The sequence below is a fragment of the Carcharodon carcharias genome, chromosome 5, assembly GCF_017639515.1.
Source record: "Carcharodon carcharias isolate sCarCar2 chromosome 5, sCarCar2.pri, whole genome shotgun sequence".
NCBI lineage: Eukaryota > Metazoa > Chordata > Chondrichthyes > Lamniformes > Lamnidae > Carcharodon > Carcharodon carcharias.
Window position 1 is genome coordinate 139,218,431 of NC_054471.1, and position 11,987 is coordinate 139,230,417.

General features: G+C 38.8%; 1 protein-coding gene across 4 annotated transcripts in view; it reads left to right on the plus strand.

Moving 5' to 3' along the window:
• rwdd1 (RWD domain containing 1) overlaps positions 1–10,666 on the plus strand; it is a 33,895-nt gene extending 23,229 nt beyond the window's left edge. For all 4 annotated transcript variants that reach the window (XM_041188101.1, XM_041188106.1, XM_041188102.1 and 1 more), the window contains 4 exons: positions 96–239; positions 3,955–4,087; positions 5,339–5,401; positions 6,474–10,666. In XM_041188101.1, coding sequence (XP_041044035.1) covers positions 96–239; positions 3,955–4,087; positions 5,339–5,401; positions 6,474–6,583 — 450 coding nt within the window. In that variant the 3' untranslated portion in view covers positions 6,584–10,666. The remainder of the gene's footprint in view (positions 1–95; positions 240–3,954; positions 4,088–5,338; positions 5,402–6,473) is intronic.
• Positions 10,667–11,987: the final 1,321 nt, after the last annotated feature.

Consider the following 11,987-nt stretch of genomic DNA (forward strand, 5'->3'; position numbering starts at 1 on the left):
TTCTTTCAGACTTTGCACCTGGTTTCTGATAGTGGTGGTGAAAGCAATTATGTTCTTTCATCTTGTTCTTACACTGAAATATGACTTCCTTTCAGATACAAGAAAACATTGGGATGGTGATGATATTCACTCTGGTAACAGCTGTACAAGAAAAATTAAATGAAATTGTGGATCAAATAAAGTCCCGCAAAGAAGAGGAAAAGTTACTAAAAGAAAAAGAAGCTGAAGAAGTTGAAAAGGTTTGAAGATCAGATTCTGGATTTGTGCACAAACTGATTCATGTATTCAGGCCAAATATTTAGAAAACTTCTAAACAAATGGTCACTCATTTATGATAACATTATTTCTATTAAATACATCTTTGGTTTCCCTTGGAACTGTTGATAATATCTATATCCACAACTGCCAAGGAAGCTTGTTTCACATATTCATCACCTATAGTATAAAGTAGTTAAGTCCATCTGTTCACTTCCTCTTTTTTTTTGAACTTGAGTCTCAAATCCACATTTGAACATTAATTGGTGTTCATTTTATCTATATTCTCTTGGAATCTTCAATACCTCTCTAATCTCTTCCCTGACCTATCTTTCATCTGGAATAGATGCAGCATTCCCAATTTCAGTCTGTCGTAGTTCAGCAGCTAATCCACGATATAAGTTTAATTGTCCCTTGCAATACTTGCCCCACTACTAGGATTTTACAGTGTAATACAGTTCCTCCTGTTGGGCCAGGTGTGTGCTCTGTACAAATTCATTATCCCTTCCTGCGACTTGTGCTCTGCACTCTTGTTTCCTCTGTTCCTTTCCTTTCGTGTTGTGTATACCAATGTACTTTAGCTTATACCACTTCCTCAGACCCACCACTTTGCAGTTATTTGCAGTACTTGTATTTGTATCGTTCCTCCAAAAAAGAGAAGGAAGCAAATGTTGAGCTTGTTGGGAAAATAAATTGAATAGTTGACCAAAGATATGATTAAACAGAAGGAATGTGAGAAGATATTTGTAGCTGGGAAGGAGTGCAACAAGACTTGAGTGAAAGAATTCCAGAGAGCATAATTGTGATTGTTGAAATATCTCTTTCCTGTGATGCATTAAGGTATTGAACTCGGGGAGAGAGACTGTGAGGTTCTTAAGCAAGTTGATATAGGGAGTGACAAGGTATTGGAGGTGTTGGCAGGCTTAAAAGTGGACAAATCTACAGGTCCAGATGATTTGTGTCTAAGACTGCTGAGGGATGCAAGGGAGGAGATCACAGGGCCTCTGACCCAAATTTTTAATTCCTCTCTGGGCACGGGGGAGGTGCCAGAGGACTGGACAACAGCTAATGTGGTTCCGCTATTTAAGAAGGGTTGTAGAGATAAGCCAGGGAACTACAGGCCAGTGAGTCTCAGGTCAGTGGTAGGGAAACTATTGGAGAAAATTCTGAAGGACAGAATCTATCTCCATTTGGAGAGGCAAGGTTTGATAAGCATGGCTTTGTCAGAGGGAGGTCATTCCTAACAAATTTGATTGAATTTTTTGAGGAGGTGACCAGGTGTGTAGATGAGGGTAGTGCAGTTGTTGTAATTTATACAGATTTCAGCAAAGCCTTTGACAAGATCCCACATGGGAGACCTATAAAGAAGGCAAGTACACATGGGATACATGGTAATTTGATAAGGTAGATTCAAAATTGGCTTAGTTGTAGGAGACAGAGGGTGATGACAGAAGGATGCTTTAGTGTCTGGAAGCCAGTGTACAGGGATCTGTGCTGGGTCCCCTATTATTTGTTATTTATATAAACAACATAGAGGACTGTGTGGGGGTAGGATTAGTAAGTTTGTGGATGACACAAAGATTGGCTGGGTGGTTAACAGTGAGGTTGAGTGTCTTGGGCTACAGGAAGATATAGACGGGATGGTCAAATGGGCAGATAAGTGGCAGATGGAATTTAACCCTGAAAAGTGTGAGGTGATACACTTTGGAAGGAGTAATTTGACAAGGAAGTATTCAATGAATGGCATGACACTAGGAAGTTCTGAGGAACAAAGGGATCTTGACGTGTGTCCATAGATCTCTGAAGGCAGAGGGGCATGTTAGTGGGGTGGTGGAAAAGGCATATGGGACATTTGCCTTTATCAATCGAGGCATAGATTACAAAAGTAAGGAGATCATGTTGGAGTTGTATGGAACCTTGGTGAGGCCACAGCTGGACTACTGTGTACAGTTCTGGTCGCCACAATATAGGAAGGATGTGACTGCACTGGAGGGGGTGTAGAGGAGATTCACTAGGATATTGCCTGGGATGAAACATTTAAGTTATGAAGAGAGGTTGGATAGACTTGGGTTGCTTTCGTTGGAGCAGAGAAGACTGAGGGGCAACCTGATTGAGGTGTACAAAATTACGAGCGGCATGGACAGGGAGCAGCTGTTCCCCTTAGTTGAAGGGTCAGTTACAAGGGGACATAAGTTCAAGGTGAGGGCAGTAGGTTTTCGGGGATGTGAAGAAAAACTTTTTTACCCAGAGGGTGGTGACAGTCTGGAATACATTGCCTTGGAGGGTGGTGGAGGCGAGCTGCCTCACATCCATTTAAAAAGTACCTGGGTGAGCACTTGGCACGTCATAATGTTCAAGGCTATGGGCCAAGTGCAGGTAAGTATGATTAGGTAGGTAGGTCAGGTGTTTCTCACGTGTCAGTGCAGACTCGATCGGCCAAAGGGTCTCTTCTGCACACTGTTATTTTGTGATTAAAGGGAGGGTGATACATATCGTACGCTAGTCACAATAACACTTGGTGCAAGCTTTGGCGCTAGACCAATTCCTTTGTGATTGCACCAACACCAGCCACCACCCCCCAATCAAAAACAGTTATATGTGATCATAGTGACCATGAGATACAAACCCAAGTCACACTGGCCACCTCTACACATTGATATTGGTTACAAGAATTTATCCAGTTCCCTTGTCACAGTGATGTGCGCTCATCAATCAGGTTGTTCTATGTATTGACGACCCTTTACTGCCCACTCTTGTTGTGTGCGAACATGAACTGGTGGTAATCCAAAGAGCAGAAGTGAAAAGATTATTTGATCTTGATTGGCACATATATTGTGAAATTTCACACACTCATATGTGTAGTATGATGTGGTGGGTCTGTGCTTGGGTGCAATGTGTTTGAGTTCCATTCCTTTCTGCCATTGTATATTTCTCCTACCGATCTGAGTTAAGCAAGTGTATGCGAATCAGAACTTGTGCGCGCTGTTCTCTTCCCAGTCATTATATCACCGAGTTATATCATTACAATTATATACAAGGGGAAAGACTACATAAATTTATGCTTCTAGACTCACTGCAACTAAATTGTGCTAAATTGCAGTGATTTTTGTTTTAAACTTCGGCTGAGATATCAGTACTGCTTTCATGTTGGCTTTCGTGAACATCTAGAGAAACTTGTCAAATTTTGCAGAATCGTGCCCCAAAAGAGCCATTGTTTTTAACCTGATCTTCTAACTGCTGCCAATCATCCGGAAGCCAGCAGACTTGCTGCTCCATCACATGGTCAAAATTGTCACGATACCTGGATGAGGAGTGTTGAGCCCCTTAATACAGCTGGCTTACAGGAAGACAGGCTGAAGTATCCACAATTAAATGTATAAGAGCAATGCAGTCAATTCACTCAGGCAGGATCCAAACTGTTACATAATAAGCAGTTCTGGTAAATATTTAGGAATAAAAAAACTTTGCTTCGTTAGGATAAAGGAAAGAACTCTTTGCTCTTCCCATTAAAAATTAGTGTATTGTGAGGCTGAAATTCTTCTATGTGGGTAAAGATTTTTAATTTTGTTCTGTACTGTCATTCTTAGTCCCTTTACATCCTTTATTTCCTCCCTGAATTATAGCTGTGTAATTCGCTCACTAGTGTCCATAGCATATGCAATGTTACAAAGAACTTATATTTTCTGCAAATTTTTGTAGGCTGTTTTCCATGGTACAGCTGTTACAATTGAAAATTTCTTGTCATGGAAAGCAAAATTTGACACAGAGTTAGCTGAAATCAGAAGAAAACGACAAAAAGAAGAGGAGCAGGCTGGAAAAGTTAAACTAACAGGTATGTTAGTTGTACTTGTGTTGATTATGAAAGCACTTTGATTTTACTTGACTCTTTTTCCAATCCTTGCTTTCACCTTGGTTTCTTCATACAAAATGAGGTGTGTAAATACTGTATCTAAAATCTGTGAATAGCACTTGGCATATTACAAGTCTTTTCAGAGAACCTATACAATCGTGTTTCTCCAAAAATAAAAGTTTCAGTAGATGACCATAAGAGTGTGCCATCTCTGATTTAAAATGTTACTTTAGTAACTTCCTTAACAGTTTACATCAAACTAATACTGCCTTTATCACCACCAAACTGGTTACTCCAGTTATTGCTAGTCAGCCTTCCCCTTTCTGTATACATCTACCACTCTAAAACTCTGCTGGCTGTATCCTATCCTACACTTGACCTAAATTGGCTTCTAACACCTCAAATTTAAATTTCTCACCCTGTATTCAAAGCCATGTTGCCCCACTCTTTTTCATCTCCTTAACCCCCAGCTCTGTAGTTTCACCACTCCGAAACTCCCAGTTCCTCTTGTGTCCCATTTCTCTTTCTCTTGCACTCTTCATCCCTTTTTAGGCTTTGCAACTTGATATAGCTTGTATGCTACTATGACCCTGAGAGCTATAAATGGGTGTAAACTCCTAATGTATCCACCCAAGCCATATCGTTTGATAGGAAGTTCATCTGTACTCCTTGTAGGTGATTGTAAGTCAGGCACATGGTCTGTTTGTGTAAATATGCCTTTAGTTGCAAATTGACCAAGAAGCAAGATGAGCCTGTTAGTCCTGCAAATGTAAATGTCAGCTGTGGAAAAGCTTGATGTAAGGCAAGATGATACTCTGATCAGAGTCAAATATCTTGATTTGGACAGACAGTGGAATAAATGAGTGCCACTACCTACAGGAGACTTGAACTAACTAAATAACTTTCCCTCACCTTTGACAGCTGTGACTTCAGTTGCCTATGCTCACATGCTGAATTCCCTCACTAAGTAAGCCCTCTTCCTCTCCATTTCCCTCCTCTCCTTTAAGACCCTCCTTAAAACTTGCCTTTCACCAAACTTCTGATCACTCTTGATCCTTTAACTCTTCCTAGTCTCTCCTCCTTTTGCTAGGTATCCCTGCATCTCCAAGAATGAGACTTTTCCAGGCTGTCAGAGTAGGCACAAAGACTTCATGCAGTACTGTAAGATTCTGATTGTGTTAAACGATTCAAAATTTAATGCTGCATCTTTCAGATTGTGTTTTTATGTTTCAGGAAAGCAGCTGTTTGAAACTGATCATAACCTCGATACATCTGACATTCAGTTCTTGGAAGAAGGTAAAGCACAATTTATTTCAATTTATAATGAAATTCTGTGGGCAGAATTTTCCATTCGGCATGCGGGTGCGCGCCTGACATGCTGGAACGGGCATGCGTCCTGACATCATTGCAAAGTCGTGCAATATTTTGTTTGGAGTGCACACGCTGGAATCGGCTGCACACCCGCCGATAATTGCAAGGCCATTAACCTGAATTTTATGCTCCCAGTCCAACCTAACGGTTGGCGGGCAAGCGAAAAGGCCAAGTGGCCTTTACGTTTTTCAGGACCCTGAGCCACGAGCGGGATGAGGTTTCCTGAAGCTATTACAAATAAAATAAAAATTTCATTTGAACTTAAAAACATGTCCCATTTCATGTGACACAGTCACCTGAGGGAACATGTTTCATTGAATTTTTCTGCTCTTTTTTTTTCAAAAAGCACTGAGCTGCCTCAGGGAGATTGAAGCGCTCTTTCGTGCGCGTGCGCAGACTGTGTGCTAAGCCCAGCTCTCCCTCCTCTCCCCCGCCCGCCCAAGTAGCACCCAGCTCTACTGCTCGCAATCCGTGCAGGGTGGGCTATAATTGACCCGTCCGCATGAAATCGCGGTGCAGAGCCCATCACGGGTGGCTCCGCGACCATCCATTCCTGCCGAGCCTGCCCGATGAATGGAAAATCCTGGCCTATGTTCTTTATTTTGATTTGTACTGTTGGCACTGCTAAAAGGTCTGAAATTTGAAATTGGCAAGACACTGTAAAGATTTGTATACACATACAAACTTTGACTGCAATTGAGTCTGGGTGTGGGGGATATGGAGGAGGGTACAGGGAAAGGAGTCAAACCTTTTAATTTTCTAGTCATGAAGCAAACCATGTTTTGCTTCTTAATCAAATTATTGTAATTGGAACAATGCAAGTTTTTTTTATGGACTCTGCCACTCTGATACCTTGTAGAGATATGATTTTTAAATTATGCTTGGTTAACTGGACCTAAATTAATGTTGTGTATGAAATCATTACCAGAATATTGCTGTTTCACTTGTTTATGTAATTGGATTGTGACTAAAACTGTTCAATGTCCATTTACAACAGGTAACAATGTGGAAGTTGATGAATCCCTGTTCCAAGATATGGATGATTTAGAATTAGATGATGATGATGACCCAGATTATAATCCTGATTTAGGGAGTGATGAAGACTAAGTACCTAAAAATTATTTTGTAAAAAGCACCATTCACAATGGCAAAATTTGTATACATCAGAGAATGAGGATGAAGTCACAGCATCTGTGACTTTTTATATTGCAAATAGCAAGCAATGGTCATAAAATGCAAACTTTTTTTTAAATTTTGTGCTCTCATGTATGCTTCTCTAACCGTGTTCAATAAATTTTATCCTAAAGTAAAACTATTTTGAATGTAATCAGAAATGATTCCTTGTTTGAAATGCTTGCCTTTTCATAAATAGTCAGTTCATTTCCTCCTAATTATGCCTTGAGCGAATTTATTACTTGTCTTGAGTATTATTAACAAATGAATGCTACTGGAATGTTGCCTCAGCCTTAGTATTATTTTAGGAATATGTTTTTGTTAGACATCCCAAAATATAGTATTAAAACAATAAAGAAAAGAAAAATCATCAGTTGAGATCATGCAAGTTAACTACGGGAAGCACTTGGGAAGTACTTGGGTTTGGTAGCGTTTGTGGAGTGACCACTCCACCGTAATCCCCACCACCGACCAAGTCCGCCCCAGGACTGACCAGCATTTTAACTCTGGCCCGAATGTTCCATGGAGTGACAATGTTTGAGGTCAAATGTTAGCTCTGTTTCTTCACCAATGTTGTCAACCCTGAATATTTTTAGCATTTTCTGTTCTTATTTCCAGCTTCCAGCATATGCAGTATTTTGCTTTTAAACAGCTTCCATGTGAAATCATAGAAACTTACAGCATGGAAGGAGGCTATTTGGTGCATCATGTCCACACTAACCGATAAGGAACCATCCAGCTTGATCCCACTTTCCAGCTATTTGCCTAAAACCTTTTAGGTTACAGAACTTCAAGTGCATATTCAAGTACTTTTTTAAATGTTATGAGGATTTTTGCCTTTACCACCCTTTCAGGCAGTGATTTTCAAATCCCTATCCTCTGGGCAAAATAATTTCCCCTTGAATCACCTCTAAACCTCCCATCATCTACCCTACATTTATGCCCCTGATTATGGACCCCTCAACCAAGGGAAATAGGGCCTTCCTACCCACTATCTAATCTCCTCATAATTTATGCCTTTCACTAGGTTTCCCCTCAGCCACCTCTGTTTCAAAGAAAACCCTTGCTATCCAATCTTTCCTCATAACTAAGATCATCCAGATCAGACAGCATCCTTGTAAATCTCCTCTGTACTGTCTCTTGTGCAATCACATCTTTCCTAGAGTGCAATGACCAGAATTGCACACAGTACTCCAGCTGTGGCTGAACTAGTATTTAGTAGTTTCAGCATAACCTTCCAGCTTTTGTATTCCATGCCTTGGCTAATACAGGGCAAGTATCCTGTATGCTTTCTTGACCCCCTTATCTACCAAAACAGTCACTTTCAGTAATCTATGGACATACTGTTTATCTACATTTCTCAGTTTGCTACCATTTATTGTGTATTCCCTTGCTGCCTTTGCCCTCCCCAAGTGCATTACCTCACACTTCTTCTGTGGATTGAACTTCATTTGCCACTGTTCCACCCACCTGACTAGTCCATTGGTAACTTCTTGCGGCCTATAGCTTTCTTATATAGGATTACATAGGATAGAAGCAGGCTATTCAGCGCAACCAGTCGATGTGGTGTTTATGTTCCATTCCAGCTGCCTCCTATCTTTTATCATCTAAATCTACTATCTATTTCCTTCTGCCTTATGTGCTTGTCAATCTTCTCTTAAATGCCTCTGTACTATTCACTTCAAACAAGTTGTGAGTTTCACATTCTCACAAATCTTTGGGTAAAGAAGTTTCTTCTGAATTACCTATTGAATTTCTGGTAACCATCTTATAATGATGGCCTACAGTTATGTTCTACCCTACAAGAGGAAACATTCTCTATCCACTCTATCAACATTTTTTATAATTTTAAAAACCTCTGTTAGGTCACTCCTCAGCCTCCCTTTTTCAAGAAAAAAGAGATCCAGCCTGCCAATCCCTTCCTGATACATATATCCACATATTTCTATCCTCGTAAATCTTCTCTGTACCCTCCACTGCTTCCATATCCTTTTCATAATATGGTGACTTGAACTGCACACATTACTGTTAATTGCAACCTAACCAAGGTTTGAAGCATTTGTTCCATTTGTATTCCCCTAGAAATGAAGCCAGTGCTTGGTTTGCTTTTTTTTATGGCCTTGTTAACCAACTTTTAGCAATAGAGGTATTCGTATTCTTGGATCCCTTTTTTCAATTACCCCACCTAAACTTGTATCTTCCAAGTAATAGGTGACCTCCTATTCTTCCTATCAAAATGCACTGCCTCACATTTATCTTTGTTGAACTTCATTTGCTAATTATTTGCCCATTCTGCAAGTTTATTATGTCTTGTAATTTAACTGTCCCCCGCATTTGGTGTCATCCGCAAATTTAGAAGTTGTGTTTTTGATTCCAGAGTCCAAATCGTTAATATAAATGCTGAACAGCAGTGGTACCAGCAATGATCCTGTTGGAGCAGCACTTCCTCCTTGCTGCCATGCTGAATAACTTACCCTTTACTCCCACTCTCTGCTTGCTGTTTTGAAACCAGCTAGCAATATATTCTGCCACTTGTCCCTTCACTCCACATTCTCTAATCATATTCAATAGTCTATTCTGGGGCACCTTATCAAAGCGCCTTTTGAAAATCCACATAAATTGCATCTGCTACATTACTGTTACCTACTCTCTGTTACCTCCTCAAAAAAATTCAAATGGTCAAAAAAAGTTTTCCTTTTTAGAAATCCATGCTATTCATTATACATTTCATCTCGAGATGTTCTTTCATTCTCTCCTTTAGTAAGGATTCAATTCTTTTTCCTCCCACTGATGTTAAGCTGACTGGTTTATACTTCCCTGGACATGTTCTGTTCACTGTTGAATATAGGAATTGCAATCTAACAATTAAGAAATGTAAGCCAAACAAATTCTGATCAAATTGAAGTTAGTTTTATTTTTATTAATAATTGAACCATTGTTTACATTGGGCAGGAATAATTTGTGTTTATTTTTTTTAAAATGGCATTCTTGACAATTCATCCCTGCTGATTTATTGGTGTTGGATAACAGGAGATACACGTTTATTATATCAGAAATGTTGAATTTTTGAAATAAATTCCTAAAATAATTTTAAAGACTATGCAGTGTATAGGTTGTAAGGTAAAACCAATGATTAAAGGAGAAATTCAGTTGTCTAAATGTTGAGAATCATGTTTTACAGATTTTGTGATTTAAGTTTTTTTGTGGTTTCAAATGCATTTTATGCAGGCACAGGTGTATATTTGTACACTTTTACGAAGCTATTATACATATTGATGGACATTCATATACAGAGTTTATGCAGCTATCTTGCATCAAACTGTACATTCCCTCAAATATTTTATCATGCCATTACATACACATCTCTATTTCAGGTAGACTCTGATTTTAGAGAGTTAGGGCTCAGAGGAGTTGTAAGTCTGAAGGAAATAAATAAGTATCCTCATTAATATTGGTCATAGTGATCAGTTAGTACCTTGTAACATCTGAATTTGAGCAACATACTTATTGGTATTGATGTGTACTTGTGGGCTCACTTACTGACAGCAAATGTGTTCATCATTAATTGTTGATCAAAATAAATATGGCAGCAGAGATACTCTGATAATAATAGTGAATTTATTGGTGAGTTTTTAGAGTGGGTTATCACTATTTCTTAAAGACTACTTTTGTTAAAAGTTGTCCTGGATTAACTGTGCCATATTGTAAGAGCATCTGTTAGTAATTGTTTCTAGTGTTTTTTTGGCTGGAAAATCAAAGTTTCTTCTAAGCAGTGATCAAATTATTTCCTGCTAGAAGGAATTGTAGACGTCTGTTAATGGATTATGAATGAAGGATTGAGAAATAAGTTTGCATAATTGCTACAGAATCTTTTATAAAATCAAAAAACATTTTGCAATGCTGTGTTCATTATTTTTGAAGCAAACAATTTTAGTCTTTAATTTTCCAGATGTAATTCAGTGGAATGTTTTTCATTTTCTCCTGGAATATTCTATTAAATCTTTCATTTTCAGTCAATGTGAAATGATTTTTTCAGTCTCCTACTAGCCCTAAAGGAAGGATAAAACATGTAAGTTAGACGATGGGCAAGAACAGTCTAAACGCTAATAAGCACTCTACTTTTCTATCTTTCGACCTCCACCATCATAGCCATCTCCTTAAGCCCAGTCCTGGACAACTTTGGCTGTGAGCTTGTCCAGGTCCAATCATTGATATTTTGTAAGCATTGATCAGGATATTTGTTCATGTGGGTTGTGATCAGATTGTCAGTTTTGACCTGCGACTCTACCAATGCTTCAAGAGACTTTGGCAAAAATTGGCAAAATTCACCCAGTGAGGGTCAGTTAAGTTCAAATGACAGGCATGCTTAACTTTCTAGTTGAGAAACCCAATCTTTCTTATAGAAAGATTGTAAATCTATAAATTAAGTTTTTTAAGCTGGGAGTAAAAAATAATTTATCAAAATCTGCATTGAACATTTAATATTTGAGATGCATAAATGTGGCACTGTACATTGAGATCATTTGCTGCAGTATAGCATAGGAGGACACTGAGTTAGTGAGAAGGAAAGGCACCTTCTCATTTAATCTGCTGTCTGCTTCTTAGAGTGACCACACAATTTCAACTACAGTTAGTTTCATTGGAAGCTGAAGCTATCCATAATTGTAATCAACTTTGTTTTTCATTTATCCTGCATCTCTTGGACTCGGCTGTAGCCATCTAACTTTCCTGGACCAGGAAAATTCCAGATCACCTGGGAAATGATGCAGCAGCCAGCAAAATATTGGGTGATGTGCAAGATATTTATGCTAACTCATGTATCTAGGCCACTACAGGATATACAGAGACACCATTATTAATTGAAAATTTAGAAAAGTGTCATTCTTCTGTTGCATTTCTCAATGCTGCTTCTGCAGCTCGTGAATACCTGGGATGATTCACACTAATTCTCCATCGGCATACTTATGCCACAACATCAGGTCCTTAGAAAATAGATATATTTTCTACTTTATTGAAGATACGTTGGAAGCTTTTTAATAGCTGGATATAATTAATTGAATTACTGATAACTCTTAATTTGATAAAGAGCTTAAAATGTGTACCTTTTCTTAAATCCTGCAACTGAATCATCCAAGGTAGAAAACCCTGAATTTTCATAATTTGATTTTGGTTTCGATTTCATAAAGATAGAGTGGTCCACAATTATGTCAACACTTTTATTATCCAAAGACCTTCCAAGAAAATCGTTGAATGTCAATACTGCCACTCTAAGATTCAAGGGTACAAGGACATTCATAATTAGCTTTCCATTGTGTACATGAGAGAGAACTTAATACAG